Below are 16,904 nucleotides of genomic sequence, written 5' to 3'. Positions count from 1 at the left end.
CAAGTTTATTTAAAGGAGTGTATTTAAATAATAATAATTCATCCATCTAACGAAGGTCTCAGCAACATGCCCAGTTTATCATTTCCCAGATTCCCAGTTTCTCAGCCAAGAAACTGGCTTTCTTACTATTTTTAATATGAACTCTTGAATTAACGGAGAACACTCTCTTGAGGCTTCTTTCTGTGGGCCAATCCAGGACAGCTGAGGCACACAGCAATGATCAGGTTGAAAAGCCCCCATCGGTGACCTTATAACGGGGATGGCTAACCTTTTCAGTATGAGAGCCACCCACCATCAACCCTTCAGAGGCTGCATGGTACGGCTGCAGTGTAAAAATGGCTGCGGCTGCATTTTGAGGGTCATGGGAGAACCACAAAAACTTTCAGCATCACAGAGTTATGGCAGGTGACCCACAGGAATGGCAAAAAAACCCTATTTTTAAATTAATTGTTTTTAACAGGCAAATTTGGGCAGGGAGTGGTAGCCACACACAAAAACCATTGGCACCACAGTACTTATTGGAGAAGTCAGTAAAAGGGGGGGCAGGATTCAACTAACTAGTCTCATCAGTAGAAGCCCTGCACAAGGACTTCCATTCACCCAACAGGGCAACAGCCCCTTCCTCCCCCTGTGCTCCCCCCCCCATTGGATTGGGGTGGTCAAGAGAAGCCACTGAACAGCAGCAGAGGGAGAGGAAATCGTTCCATCTTGCAACTCAAAATGCTTGCCCAATCAGAAGCATGTGATGTTGAATTCCCTCCAGTTAGTTAAAAAAATTGGGGTGGTATTCAACTACCTTTTACTCAGAACAGATCCAATGAAATCAATGGATCTACCTTTAATTTCAATGGACTTCCTTTAAGTATAAGTTGAATACCACCTTACATTATTATTAAAAATAAATAAATGGACAAATTTGGGGAGACACAAAAACATATAGCACCACAGTACCAGACCTACAGGAGCAGTCAGTATAAGAATATAATTCATTTGTCATGTTTAGTGAAGAAGGTATTATGCAGGCTTAGGCTGCACACCTAATTTTCAATTTCATTGTTCCGCAAGGGACAATGACAATAAAGATATTGTAATCTTAAGGGCATGTAATCCTCATTGATTGGTACAGGACCTACTTCTGAACGAAATAAACAAAGGACTAGACTGTTTTTTTTAAAAAAAAGCACAATCCTGATATCATAAGCGATGGTTGCTTCCCCTTTGAAAATATAAAGGCCAGCAGTCATTCTGATCTGACTCTAGCTCTAATCTACGGTAACTGTTTTTCCCTGCTGAACGACTACCCTGGGTTTTTAATTTTCCCCTCATAACTATAGAGCCTGAATGTCATAGAGTTATATACGCACCCAAAACAAAAATGCATTTGAGATGACCATAGCCTGTGAGGCTTTCTCCTGTTCAGGGTGCAAATGATCATACGACATACACTATAAAAAAGAGGGTCTTACCATATTCTGTAAGGCTTTTAGGGCATCGATGTCACCATTTTTTGCCGCTGCGCAAGCCAAAGGAGGAGTCAAAGCATCTCTAACAGCTGCTAGCTCCTGAGAAATTAAAACAGCCCAGTTTAACACACATCTACACATTTCCCATAATCCCATCCCATCGTGCCTGGATATAATAGCGTGGCTTGCTTGTGTGAAGTTACCGTATTTTTTGCTCTATAAGACTCACTTTTTCCCTCCTAAAAAGTAAGGGGAAATGTGTGTGCATCTTATGGAGCGAATGCAGGCTGCACAGCTATCCCAGGAGCCAGAACAGCAAGAGGGATTGTTGCTTTCACTGCTCAGCGATCCCTCTTGCTGTTCTGGCTTCTGAGATTCAGATTTTTTTTTCTTGTTTTCCTCCTCCAAAAACTAGGTGCGTCTTGTGGTCTGCTGCGTCTAATAGAGCGAAAAATACGGTATCTACAGATGCTTGTTCTGCATAGACCTTGTGAAGCGCGTCTGGTCTTCAGTTCTGATACAAAGCAATCCAGGATGCATGAATTGTTGAGGGAAGGGGGCTGAAGTTGTTTTAAAGTGCTTTGTGCTCCCAGGAAATTTATCATACAAACTGCATAAATGTCCAGCATTCTATACTCAACAATCCCCTTTGCTGTCTTTTTTTTTTATATAAAGAACATAAGAAGAGTCATGCTGGAGCAGGTCAAAGGCTATCTAGTCCAGCATCTTGCCCAAATGCCTATGGGAAGCCTGCAAGCAGGACATACGGGCAATAGTCCTCTTCCCTTGTGATTCTCCAAAATACTATTTAGAACCATCTTGCATCCAACAATGGAGGTAGACCACAGTCATCCTGACAAGCAGCCAATGACAGCCTTAAACACCCTCCATTACTTTGTCAAAAGCTCTTTTAAAGAAGTATTTCTTTCTTCTGTCAGTCCTGTAGCTTCCAACAATCAGCATTATTAGATGGTCCCAGGTGCTAGTTATTATGCAACGGGCTTTCTGCTTTAACAGGTGTCTTTGAGCAAGTACCTCCTTGCAGCTGATAAACAGGTATTTTGCAATCTCTTGAATAAACTTGCTATCTTTGAGGGTGATCTGGGTTCCAATGGGCACAACAGTCATCTCTCCTCTCAGATTCTCCTTCACCATCTGAAGGAGAAAAAAGAAGTAAGTGAGCAGGCTGGGAACCAAGTCAGAGGTGAATGTGTGTGTGTCTTTGGTTTGGAGAGGAAGGATTGTAGCATCAGGTCCTGCTCCCAACCTCTACACCTTTGGTTGTCCATCTGCATAAGTGACAGTCTTTACCTTAAATAATTTTCCAGTGTAGAAGACAGACAGGTAAGTAAAAAGATCTCAGATATAGTAAAAGTGAAACAAAGACATAATGTATGCAACTTTAACATGAGCCCGGTTTAATGTGACATGAGGACCAGGTCCTTGGATCATGTAAAAATAACTTCAAAATGCTGGATTATTTTTAAAAATGTTTGAAGTGGGATTGGAAAACCTCTAGAAAGTACAGTGGTACTTTGGGTTAAGTACTTAATTCGTTCTTAACCTGAAACTGTGCTTAACCTGAAGCACCACTTTAGCTAATGGGGCCTGCTGCTGCCGCTGTGCCGCTGAAGCCCGATTTCTGTTCTTATCCTGAAGCAAAGTTCTTAACCTGAAGCACTATTTCTGGGTTAGCGGAGTGTGTAACCTGAAGCGTATGTAACCTGAAACGTATGTAACCCGAGGTACCACTGTAAGTCCCTCCTGCTGCCTTAGGAGGTCTCCACATATATATACTAGCATGTCAGCCAAATCAACACTATATACATATATACACACATACACACACACAGAGAGAGAGAGGTTTTGTTACAATACCCCGTAAGGCCATGGGACTTCAGTTACTCAGCCTAGAAGTCATATTAGAGATTGGATACTGTGAAGTTGGGAAAGGGTATGAGCAGTTGTTGAAGACCCCCAAAGAATCCATGTATTTTATTAGGCTGCTGAGGATGAACTGTTTGAGACCCCCTAGTCCTCCCCTCACAGAACTACAATTTTCCGGGATATTAGGGAGAGGAGAGGGCAGAAAAAAGTTCTGATGCTATGCAAGAGAAGAGCTTCCAGAAATTAAAAAAAGAAGAAGAACTGTAGCACTTGTGTGCACATAAATGATTTCATTGAATTGTGGCCTAGCTCTTCTGCAATGTAGAATTGCTTCATAATTACAGAGAAAAAGAGAGAGTCTGGGAATATAGATGACTGTGATAACTATCTGGAAACATGGCTGTGCAAAGTTAAAGAAAGGAGTGTTGTGGGAAGGAAGGCTGCCCTCAACTTTAGCATTGTTTAGGCATGTCTTAAAAAGAGAAGTAGTGAAAGAAAACACTGTAGGTGTGGGAGCGTTTCACTGATCTTTTCCATGGGAGGTGAGACTCTGATTTGCTGTACAGGGGCATTCCCCCAAATGGTAGAACAACGAGCAGTTTCTGTCCCTCCCCTCTCCATGAACCAGATATGATGGTTCCTCAACTGCAGTTCGGTCCCTGGTTATTGTGACGTATAAAAATAAGGAAGCAGGGCACAAACTATTTATATATCTTTATTTTTTGCAGTTTCATCTTACATATAGACAGCAGTCCTTTGAACCTAGTTGGGATGGAGTGGGACAGTGGCGTAGCATGGGTTGTCAGCACCCAGGGCAAGGCAAGTAATTTGCACCCCCCCCCCCCCGCTGCACTGTCTCTCCCCCAGATAGTCCTGCGCTCTCTCTCTGCACCGCACCGCACGCCTGGCACCCTCCCCTCCACAGTGGGCGGCGACCCGGCGGCTCGGATTGGATTCACACAGCCAGCACTGCAGTGAGAGAGAGTGAGCCAGGTAGGGGCAGAGAGCTGCGAGTGCGAGCGCCCCCCCCCCCAGATGTTGTGCCCGGTGCGGCCGACCCCCCCTGCACCCCCCATGCTACGCCACTGGAGTGGGAAGTTTGTGGGCTCTGACCAAAAGAAACGCCCTTCTTAACCAGAGGTTCGATGGCCATCTGTCATGGATGCTGTAGCTAAGATTCCTGCATTGCAGGGGGTTGGACTACATGATCCTTGAGATCCCTTTCCAACTCAACAATACTAGGATTAACCAGACCAAAGGCCCATCTAGTCCAGGCCTATGTGTGTCAAGGGGAAGGAAAGATCAGAAAGCCACAACTTGAGAAAAGGACTACTAGACTTTTTTTAAAAAAAAAAATCAGAAGTCAAAGATATTTTACCTCTCTCTTCTCAGCCAAAGTACCAGGTTTGCTCAGGACATAGGCCAGCTTGGTAAGAGCAGCTTCAGGTGTCATATCTCCCCCTGGAATTACACCTGCGTCCATAAGGGTCTGTAGCCAATGAAGAAAATGTGGTTTGATTGAGTGTGCTGTTTTGTAAGGCATGCAGATTGAAAAATGGTTTCCACTAGTAAAGGGAAAGGTACCCAGTTTCCCCTAACTCTCTATACCTCTGCATCATATCCCATAATTCTGGTGTGTCTCATTTCACCACCGGAAGCAGAATGGGAACATGGCATGACACCCTGCTGCTGCCGCTGCCCCCCTTACCTGGGTTGCGTGGCAGTGCCCGGTGAGATATTGCAAGTTTCTGCTGAGGGTTGGGGGGACCAGGAGCAGGGGGTTGCAGTGGTATGCACAAAGCAGGTCACCAGAGTCTTGTCTGAGTAGAAGTGCTTTCTTCTAGTGTAAAACCACAACTGCATGCATCCCATAATTACTCTAATAATTATCTGTTATTATTTACAAAGTGCTGAGTGCTGCAAGTATATGAGGTTCTCAGAGGTAAAATCTGTTACTGCAAGTCGGATAATTGAATCTTTTTGTTCCTTTTATATTAGATTGTAATGCTGCCTTGGTGGCTAATAAAGTGCTTTGTTTGTGGTCACTGATACTATCTTGTTCACATAAGAATAAATGAAAGCTTGCTGGTTCCAGCAACTGGTATTCAGAAATCATTAACTGCCTCCAACTGTGAAGGTAGACCCTCCAGATGTTTTGGGACTACAACTCCCATCATCCCTAGCTAACAGGCCCAGCGGTCAGGGATTATGGGAATTGTAGTCCCCGAACATCTGGAGGGCCAAGTTTGGCCATGCCTGAAGTAGAGCATAGGCATCATGGCTAGTAGCCATCAATGGTCCTCTCCTCCCTGAATTTGTCTAATTTTCTTTTAAAGCCATCCAAGTTAGCTCACAGAATCACATGTTTATTGTTTTCAGTGCTAAATGTACAAGAGTACTTACGTTCATCAAATAAGGGGATCCAAGTTAATTCAAATTCTTTCTTGAAAGGTTACCTGTCTTAGCCACAAACCTAGTATGTTTTAAATTAAAAACATACCTAGCAATAGTGGGAATGTGAAAAATGTTTATATCGCACAGGTGTAATTGTCAGGCAGCTGTTGCTCTTTGTTTAATGTAATCCCAATGGTAAAACTGAGCTGACTGCTGTAATGTGTGAACTGGTCCTCTGCATGTTCCTCAGTAGTTGATACCCATTATCTGGAACAGGCATGCTCTGGTACAGAGTCCAGAACTGAGTGTCTTGAGCTGTCACAGACATCCTGGGGAGCTCTGAAAGCAAGCCTCTTAACCTGTAATCTCCAGAGTACACATATTAGATTAGATCAGTGTGTTTGCAGTTGCTCCCACAGGCCAGTTTCACATTTCCAGAGGGAACGACTTCAAACTGCACTGAAGACATCTCTTTAACAGTTCTTACATTATTTCTTTTTTCATTATTGCAGTGGCAGATTCAACAATTTTCCTAGAGCAAACCTCTTAGCTAAAACATTTCTAGGAAAAGCCAAGCCAGTTTAAAAAATATCAAGCAGTTCAGCAGTATAATATAATGAAGTAATAATTACCAATATGTGAACATTAACCAGGCCTTTTAATTAAGTGGGAAAGGGAAAACAACAGGTCTAGCTTTGTACTTGGCAATGAAAGTGGTAGATTGCAAGCCTAACTTACAAGTAGTAGACTGGGGAAAGGGCTTGGTTAACTTTGGGGCAAAACAGAAAACAAAACAGCATTAAAAATAGCAATAAAAAACTCCAATGCCAGACATGACCCAGCCCACTTGGCACCACCACTTAAAATTTGATTTATCTCTAGCTCATCTAATCATATCAAGGTGGGGCTTTTAATTCTGCCACCCACTTTGAACCTTTGGGAAATATCCCATCAAGATTTACTCAGTTTACTATCAAATCTTTGGGAGGGGCAAGTATCTAAAGATATGTGCGGGGATTTCTTAGCCATCTTCATATTGAAAACCTCTGATTCATTCATCACTTTGGTGGTCCCCAAAGTTCCAGGCACACACACCCTTCAAAATGACACAACCATAATCGGATAGAGACACCATCATCTTGTATATGATAGGCATATAACTACCAAATGTGTCCAGAAGTTGTCAAGATAAAAAAAGCCAGGAAATATCCATTACAATTGATCTTGCATCTAGGAGGGACACAGGAATGAAAAATCATGATGAGAGCTTGGACAGATAAAAATTAAAGGTTTTGAATCTAGCCAGTACTCTGCCATTCCATACTGGAAAAGAAGCAGATTTCCTGAATCAATGATCCCCACCGGTTTTACTAAAGGGAACCTTCCTACTTTCCTGTGCAGTCTTCTCCTTCTTTGGGATTTCAATGCAGGGTGGACACACCAGAGCATCTACTGAGAAACTATCAAAGTAACCACAATATCTCATATAAGTGTGATCATGGGGAAGAAGTATGGAGAGAGGGAGGGCAGGGGGATGAATGAATATCAGACAAGGCTCAAAAGTTCTTTTATCTATGATATATTATGGTATGGAAAGTGGTTTGTCTGTTTTCCCATCTGTTCTCTATAGGTTTGTTCGCCTCTCGGTGTATCATTGCCAAACCCTGAGGTGGGGCAGCAGTCATCATCAACATTTTGAGGCAGGCCGCCATTTTGAATCAAAATGGCAGAGTGAAGCATGACTTTGGTGTGACTTTGCCCATTTTGGGCCATAGGTTTGGCCACGTCTTGAGGTATCATTGCCAAAACTCAGCACAAGGGTTCCTGAGTTAGGGGCAGTGGACTTCATCACTGTTTGGACACCGTGTGCCATTTTGAATCAAGATGGCAGTCCAAAACATCACTTTTGCATGACTTTGCCCATTTGGGGGCATAGATTTAGTTGTCTCTTAAGATATTGTTGCCAAACTCAGCATGATGGTTCCCAAGGTGGCAGCAGCAACCTCTGCCAATGCTTAGTTGCCAGGTGCCACTTTGAATCAAGATGACAAATCAAAACAGGACTGAGGTAGGGGAGCTTTGCAAAAGGCCACCAAGGAAGTTCATGGGAGAGACAGTTTGATCCAAGATGTCTACACTAGCTTTTGAGTTCTGCACTAGAACCTATTCAGTTCTTTCCAGTAACATTGGCTGTTCTAGTGGTGGTGACATGGACTGCTGGGTGCAAGTCTTCCTTTGGGTGGGGATTGGGAGAGACTATTTGACTGTTGGTGTCTCCTGACCAATGTTTTTAGTTCCTACTAATTCTATCAATATATCTCATACCTTTAAGTCACAGCACTGGCATCTAAAGGCCAACACACAAACACCACAATATAAAGGCCACCCACCAGCCTCCATACAGATTGCTCTGCATAACCCAGAAGACAAAATGCCACAAGTAAGACAACAGGTGCACTGAAGAAAGCCAAATGGTATAAAAAAAAATACCACAAACAGCAGCCACTGCCTCCACCCCCTCTCACCTGCCAAAAACTTTATTTTTAATCTTACCTGAATGAACATTCCTTCCCAACCCAGAATTGAGCAACCCTGAATGCAGTGGCATAGCTCAAAACAGCCTTTCCCAAGCTGTTTGGATCACAACTCCCATCAGTCACAGTGAGCAAGCCAATGGTCATCCCATCAGGGATGATGGGAGTTGCAGTCCGAGCATTTGGAGGGCACCAGCTTGGGGAAAGCTGGTTTAAAGCATAGAATTTGTCTCACCTTTCCTGTTTCATAGACTAAAGAAACACTTCCTCGCAGACACTGGGTGCAATTCAGAATCACCACACCACGATCGGTTGCTTTCTGCAGCTCTTCCAACAAAGCAGGGCAATTATTGGGGGCATTCCCACTCCCATAGGTCTCAAGTACAATCCCTTTTATTGGGCTCTGAAGAAACCCCTTCACCTGCATGAAAGAAAAATATATATACAGTTCAAAAGTGTTTACCTAGATTGAAATATGGTCTTTTCTACACAATACTATCTTTTTTAATGCAAGGAAAGATTGGTCAAATATTTTAAATATGGAGTTCAGGTTCTTATTAGGTTGACTGCTGGCATGCAATATGAACTTTGATTATTTTCATGGTCCATCCAAAATGTATGGATAATCACAAGTCCTCATAACCAAAAGTGCTATATAAATAGGTTTGAGAGTGGGATGTTCAATACATTTACAAAATAGCTTCTCTGTATACATAGACATAACTGTAGGGGGTACAGGGTGGAGACAAGTAATGCCAGTATATACTATAGGCAGTACAACAGCAAGATAGATAGACAGTGGTTGGTTATACAGGGGATGGACAACTTGATTAGCACAGGGAGCCAAAATGGGGGGCGGGGTGAGCCACAAGGATGCAAGTAACCTGTCCATTCTAATTATGCAGAATCATAGCACTTCATCCAGCTTTCAACTTTCCCTCTACAATTCTTCTCCAATGAACTCTGCCTCCTCTCACATTTGGATCTCACACCCACATTTCTAAGATAAAGACAGGTCTGGAACTCCTCAAATGAGCCACCTCTGCTACTTCTCCCCTGCAAATTGCCCCTTCCCAATCGTAACAGCCTGAAAATGATCAAAATGATGCACATCCCCGCTTCTCAAACATGCAACATTCAAAAGCATAATAAGAGATTGGGTTTTTTAAAATCTTTGATTGCATTCTCCTCCAGCGCCATAGAATACTTTTGGACATGACAGTATTCTATGATGCTTCTTTCTCACATCCGAACACGTATTGTGGGATTGTTGACTGCATACAACTAGCTCTGAGAAAAGTAGTGGCACAGCGGCATTGTGGGAGTGGCTCAGCAATGCCATCGCCTTTTCTTATTGCTCATTATATGCAATCAACACTCCTACACATGAGTGTCGTCATAGCTTTTCTTCTCATTATGCTCTCAGACAGAGGAAGGCTGACCGCTTCAGCAGTGATCCCCGGGAAGATTCTCAGTAGGCCAACATGTTGATCAAAGTTCATTTTGTGGATTGCAAATTTCTTGGTAGTGTTGGCCCTCCAAACGGTCTCCCAGTTAACTGTGAAAAGAAAAACAAATATATTATGAGAGAGAGAGAGAAAGTGTGTGTTCTTTCCAATCCCAGGTTTCCAATCCCCTTCTAGGAAGCCTTTCGCATAATCTTCTTACAGTTCAATCCAATGCAGAATTACGGGTCATATCTAATGCTGTTGTTCTGCTAGTGTGGCAGACCTCAACTTCAGCAACAGAACTGCCCCTCCTCTTTTCTCCCCTGCAGTCCCCTGGCACACCCTCAAAATCTACTCTAGAGGGTTGGGAGATCTGAACAAGCCAACACATCTCTTGCACAGGCCCTGCTTATCACAACCCAATCTACAAAACAAGTAAGCCAAATGTAAGAACAACCTTCCTGGAAGCACAGGCAAGGGAGGCGCCTTCTCAAAGCCCAGTAAGCACTTCCCCAGCTTTGGGAAGGAAGCATGAGGGCTCTGACAGGGTCCGAGATTCCTCCTTCCCAAAGACAGGCAAACACTGACCAGGCTTTGGGAAGCAGGTGGGAGGGCTCTAGAACCCAGCCAGAGCCTCACACCTCCTTCCCAAAGCCTGGCTTAAGCCAGCACTACAAGAGCTGGGGGGAGGGTGTCAAATGTTGGCCTTGTACAGGGTGGTATATTACCAAGGTCTGTCCCTGAGGCCAGAGACCCATCGCGTCTAACATCCTGTTCTCGCAGTGGCCATCCAGGACATGGGTGCAACAGTGGTCTCCCCATTTGTGATTCCCAGCAATTGGTATACAGAGGCGCGATGCCTCCAAATAACCCCCAACCTGTACTATAATTCCCCAAAGTACTCCAAACTATCTGGATTGAAGTTTCTTAACACTTTGTAGCAGCACAACATGAAGAAGTTCTTGTTTAGAAGAAGCATTCCAATATTGTAATTCAAGATTCTTTTAATGTGTACCTTGGGGGGACTCTGCAAAGCCACTTTGCTAGGCATCAGCAACATGACACATATTTCACATGTCTTTTTAAAAGACAGATGTTGTTACTCTTACCACTAATCATCTCCAGAGTTTATAATGCAGTTACTAGTGATTAAATAAAATGGCAATGATTCAATTAAGTGTGATTATACATTGGAAGCCAGATGCCAGCTGTTTAACTAATAGTCACTCTTGAGTTCCCATTACTAAATGCCAAACAGTCATTATTAATTCTGGAAAAGCTTACCATCTCTGCCTAGGAGACAATGGTGTGTGTAAATAATCTCAAAAGACTGGCAGAGAGTTGCATTGGATAATATGTATAAACACACCCAACCCACACATGGTATCCACATCTATTTTCCAAACTTTTTTTGTAAGAAGCAAAATTGCTGGCTAAAGAAGAGTCTGGGCAAACAGGAGTTTACATGACAACCTACACCTACTGAAACACACTCTTCTACTTGGTAATTAAAGGTGCAAGAAAGCTCTGTCCTCTTTTGGATCTGACTCTCATGACAACTACTGAAAATGCCAAGCACACCTTGAGGCCTTACATATTGTGCTCCCCATCAGCACAAAATGGACTTAGGTTGTGCCATAGTTTTTGAAATAGTGAACTGAAGTAGACACAACTAGTGTGATGGTATCAAAAGGGAAAGAAGAGAACCTCTGTGTTGATCAAACTGGGTTAGATGAAACTTCCACCAAAAAACAGAAGGAGGATATAGAGGAAGCTCTATACTTCTAAATATTGATTTTTGCATGCCACTCTGAGAGCCTTTTCAGCTATTGGGGGGGGGGTATTAATATCATCCATAAACAACCAAACAAAACTAGGACCCTCTCAAGTATGGGTATTCCATCACATGCGCCATTGGACAGCAGCTATGATTGTAAGAATCCATTGAAAGAATGATGATATCACAAAGGTTTCATCAGGAAGCTTCAACAGACACACTTCTTCTAGTCCTTTTGCCTCTGCAAACCTCACTCCTCTGCTCTTCCCATCATGTGTCTAGACTGAGCTGCACAACCAGCAGCCACTGCAAAACTCTTCTTTCCCTACACAATAAGAACCACACATCCGAACACCACTTTTTTGTCAGATAAGAGTTCAGCAGGGCATTGTTGTTTTTTAAGCCAAAAGATGAGCAATCATATGTCATAAAAATGTCACAGCACCCAAGTCATCTTTTTTGCAGCAACTGAAGATTAGTTTGTTTTCAACTCCAATCAATTTCCCCCTCGCAGTCTAGCATCAGCTACCCCAGAAGGACTTGTTTTCTGAGCGGATGTTGTTGCAGAAGAGTTATTGCCAAGTTTTCCTTCAGAATATGTCCTACCTAGTTTGAAAGTTGTGTGTGTGTTTTTAATACAGCGTCTGAGATGATGTACGTTGGCACTGATCCTCATAGAGAGGCAGCCAAGATTAAAAGAGATCATTCAAAGAGGGCAATCGGTTATCTTATAAGAATTCAGTCTGTCCACTGAATCCAAAGCTGGCGGATAGGAGTCTAATGAACCAGATGCATAGCACCAGGGCAGCCGTAGAAATGGAAACAGTGGGCTCCTTCCCCTGCGTCTCTGAACAGGCAAGTTACACAGTACCTTGCCAGTACAATTGCATGAGGAGCATATCAGTCTGAAGCCCATGAAATGCTCTTATTCAGGCCAGAGGGTTGGCTGTTTAAGGGACTCTCATCTTCCAAAAAGTGCCAGAACCTAGGAGAGGTGGACTGCGGACAAAAAGGCTCAAAGGGCCTCAGTTCACTTCCAACACTTGTGGAGGAATTTGCTCACTTGGAGCTCTCCGTGGTTTTGCAACAACTGAACTGCCTTCCTCCATGGGCTCCTGTACATGAGTAGAACAGGTCACCAGAAGGAGGGGGGGGCTGGTCCTGCTACAGCCTTCTGAATATGTAGGATTAAACTACAAGCTTATACACTGTTAGCTATGAATAAGACTAAATAAACTCAGGTTACTTCCAGGGAAGCCTACATAAAGTAGGGGATGCAAGTCTCAGTATAAAAATGTTTTCATGTATAGGTAGCCAAACTTACCATCCAGTCTTCCCCAATCTAGTGCCCTCCAGAGGTTTTGGACTACAGGTCCGATCAGCCACAATCAGCATGGCCATTGGGAGATGAAGTCCCAGACATTTGGAGGGCACCAAATTAGAAAAGGCTGACTTACACAATGCTGAGCTAGACCAACCTGACTTGGCATAAGGCAGTTTTCTATGTTCCAACCAAAACCAACAGGTTAGGCATCCTTAGAATAACGCTGAAAGACATATTGACAGAATTTAGCTTCTCTGTCAACCTCATCTGTATCCCATCAAGCCTCCCTCTCTTCTCTTTCTGCCATAGTATTGCAAAGAAACTGAAGGTTAGGGTACTGGTAGTCACAAAAAACAACAGGTGCAAAATATTGGCAGTGATGCTAGAAAGCATTTTTTAAATTTAATTTTTTGGAGGGAGGTTGTCACCTTTTGCCAGTGGTGCTGTGCCTCAAACAGCACAGGCTGACATGCAATAATTAAGTTGGCACTGATCTAGAAACAGGGAAAGCTTAGTCGATTTCATTTCTTCATGCCAGGCTGACATTAAATGCACAGGCAAACCTATTTGGGCGAGGAGATGTAGGGAAGAAAAGTTACCCAACTGATTTCAGAATTGTTAAACTGCTTTAGAGAATCACAATGTGAGCACATTAGGAAATTGCCTCCTGAGACAAAGAAGAATTCCGAGATATTCTAAAAAGTAGAAACATGTGTTGTAAGGATTCCATAGAAGCAGCACCAATAGTCGTCCTCTTCCACCGAGCACACAGCTTCGGGAGGGACGCACATGGAGTTGTGAGGGAGGAAAGGGACACCCGCCTAGCCAGCCAGATCAGCCGAACCAACCCTGGCAATCAAAGGGGTGACAGATGTCGCAGCCAGATCGCCCTCACATCCTAGATGAGGCCAATGGCCCATCTAGTCCAGCATCCTGTTTTCACAGTGGTCAACCAGAGCTCCATGGGAAGCCTAAAATCAATATCTGAATGTGATTGCATTTTCCCCACTTGTGATTCCCAGAAAAATGGTATTCAAAAGTACAATGTCCCTGAAAGTGAAGATAGAACATTAACCATGATGTCTAGTGGCTGCTGATGGCCTTTATTGCCTTGTTGTTATGCAGGGAAGCTCGTTGTTTCAAAACCATCAGCAGTAAGAACAAGCCTATCTGTTGATGTCAGAGATACCATATACCCATTTAGCATGTGAAATGCCACTCAGAATATTGCAAACAAGCCCTACTCTCTTTGTTGCACACAGTAAAGACAACACTGTTGAAAAGTAGGGGAGATTTAACTAATCCAAGCACGTTATGGAGAGCAGTAGGACTCTGGTTAGGCAACATGCAGGAGTCACGCTACAATACAGGTTTGAACTCATTCACTTCACGGAGTGCAGTAGCTCTGAGAAGAGACACCTCCCTAAGGAGTGAGGGGGGTGCCTGAATTCAGTGTTATGAAATCAAACCAGAAATGCAACTTTCAATGAGTTCCGACCTCCAGACAGAGGCTTTCTTCTCACCTCTTCTTTTCTAGGCGAAAAGTAAGCCAGACCCCATTACATAGGTTTGTGAAGTATTCATTTTGAATACAGGGAGGTGGCCAAGAGGTGGAGAATCACAAAGAGCCTATGGGTGGATGTTCTTGAAGTAAAGCAAGGCACAGTTCAGGCACACACATACACACACAGCCCTCTTCTCATGGCACTAATTTTCTGCAAGATAATTGATTCATTTTTTGTAAAAGAGAGATATGGGAAACTATGCCACCTAGATATTCATGACAAGAATAAACATGCCTGCATTTATAGCGAGTAGGGTAGTAATGGAAATAGCCTTCATCTAAACATACCAAGAAGGGACGTGGGTGGCGCTGTGGGTTAAACCACAGAGCCTAGGACTTGCCAATCAGAAGGTCGGCGGTTCGAATCCCCACGACAGGGTGAGCTCCTGTTGCTCGGTCCCAGCTCCTGCCAACCTAGCAGTTCGAAAGCACGTCAAAGTGCAAGTAGATAAATAGGTACCGCTCCAGTGGGAAGGTAAACAGCATTTCCGTGCGCTGCTCTGATTCGCCAGAAGCGGCTTGGTCATGCTGGCCACATGACCCGGAAGCTGTATGCCGGCTCCCTTGGCCAATAAAGCGAGATGAGCGCTGCAACCCCAGAGTTGGTCACGACTGGACCTAATGGTCAGGGCTCCCTTTACCTTTACCTAAACATACCAAAGTGGCTTGATCTTTCTGGAAATGCATGGCTTGCTTAGGACCACTTCACACATTTTTTAAGTGTGGCCCTAAGTTGTTTTATGTATACTTTTAAAAGTTAACGTTGCAATTGAAAGGAACATGTGTTATCATTGAAATCGAATTCCAATGGCAAACCCAGGTTTGATGTCACGTGAAAAATAAAATTTAGCATTGCCAGATAATCACAGTGGTAGCTTTGGTCCCTCCTTACACAGAATTCTATAACTAGAGGCAGGGCTTCTAGGCCAGACTTCACCAACTTGCTCTTATTGTCTGGGTCTTGTTCCTCACTCTCTCTCAGCCTTAGTTCCCTCTCAGTGAAACAGGAACAGTACGGCTGCCATACACCCATATTTTCCTGGATAAAACCGGGATTTAAAAGGCGGAATTGATGTCCTGGTTTTTGAGACATAGCAACCCTGCGAACAGGAGTGTTGGAAGCTGCTTTAAGCAGAGTCAGGTGACTGGTCCTCCCAGTCAGTTCTTAAGCAAGGGCCTTTCATGCACCTTGCTCCCTGATCCTTTCAACTGAAGATAGCAGGGACTGAACTTGTGAACATGTGGCCTTTCACTGAGTTATAGACCCTCCCGAAACTAGTGGGATACCAGTGGCCAGTCTTACAGAGTGAGGATTAATTCCAGGAAGGCAGTAAAGAATTCTGCAAGAGTCCATTTTTAAAGAAAAACCACTCATATATTATGAATCAAAATAACATTTAAGTATAGTGGGTTGTATCCAACAAAACGTTGCATCCATGCAAAGATTTCTGCTTATGCACCTCCCTTCCCTCTTCTCCTCTTGTGCTCCCCCCCCCCCAAAAAAAAAGAAATCTGTTCTGGGCATTCCCCCAACGCTCTAGAGTAAATTTGGAGGGGAGTGCAGGAAAAAGGAAGGAAAATCCATTTTCCAGCAGAAGGCCTTGCACGAATGTGATGCAACCCAGTACTAGTCTGCTCAGTGGAGGCTGGGCTCTGTGACAAATGATGCAGATCAGGCAGTTCCACTAACTATAAGGCAGAATTCTACACTGACTGGGTTTGCAGCTAGGCTCTCTCCCAGTTGCACCTGGGATTTAACCTGGGACCTTCTGCATGGAAAGCAGATACCCTAGCACTGAGCTACAGCCCTTACCCACCATTCAGCCAGACGTTGACAGACTGAGCAGAACTCGCCTCCATAAATCCTAACAACATATTCCTATTTGTTTTTACCCAGCAGTCTTCACAGTCTGCAATACTGGCCTCATTGTACATCTCCACTTCCTCTTCATCTCATAATTGCTGGAAGTGAAACAGCACCACCCTTACCTATCTGTCTGTCTGGCACCTGCCATCCTAGACTGACTGTGGGAACAGAAAGTTAGACTTTTGGAAACAAGTGTATGTATGTAGCATGCCTAGTTCAGCAACAACTCTCCCAGGAGGATCACAGCACAAAAGTATTTGTGCTTGATAACTTCTCCTGAAACAACATTTACCTTGTCACCTGGGGCAGCAATTTTCTATCCAGGGCCATTCATTCGTTGCACTAATCCCTGACTAAATTCAGTTCCAACAGAAATAGAGCTTGTAATAACCTACCCCACACCCACCCAAATTATTATTCAAATTTACTTATTTTGTCTAAGTGAGCTCAAATGCCGTATTTTAAGCCTGAACTTGAAATCTGGTGTGTTTTTTTTAATATTGACAGTTTTGCAGAAGTCTGAATTTTGTGGCAGTAAAGAAGTGTGGATAACAAAGAGGAGAAATAAAAAGGGTAGTAACAAAGAGATACAAATAAAATGATATCCCCTAAGCCCACTGCAGAGAGTTCGAGGGCTACAAACTTG

General features: G+C 43.6%; 1 protein-coding gene across 2 annotated transcripts in view; it reads right to left on the bottom strand.

Moving 5' to 3' along the window:
* Positions 1 to 16,904, bottom strand: part of ASPG (asparaginase) — a 66,825-nt gene that overhangs the window by 21,925 nt on the left and 27,996 nt on the right. For both annotated transcript variants that reach the window (XM_083436873.1, XM_083436872.1), the window contains exons 7-11: positions 9,721 to 9,836; positions 8,514 to 8,699; positions 4,729 to 4,839; positions 2,499 to 2,618; positions 1,467 to 1,562 (exon numbers count right to left, since the gene is read on the bottom strand). In XM_083436873.1, the coding sequence (XP_083292999.1) occupies positions 1,467 to 1,562; positions 2,499 to 2,618; positions 4,729 to 4,839; positions 8,514 to 8,699; positions 9,721 to 9,836 (629 nt within the window). The remainder of the gene's footprint in view (positions 1 to 1,466; positions 1,563 to 2,498; positions 2,619 to 4,728; positions 4,840 to 8,513; positions 8,700 to 9,720; positions 9,837 to 16,904) is intronic.

Source organism: Podarcis tiliguerta (genome assembly GCF_965153285.1).
Source record: "Podarcis tiliguerta genome assembly, chromosome: 1".
Lineage (NCBI taxonomy): Eukaryota > Metazoa > Chordata > Lepidosauria > Squamata > Lacertidae > Podarcis > Podarcis tiliguerta.
The sequence above is the reverse complement of the archived record's forward strand: the minus strand, read 5'-3'. Positions and strand labels throughout refer to the sequence as shown.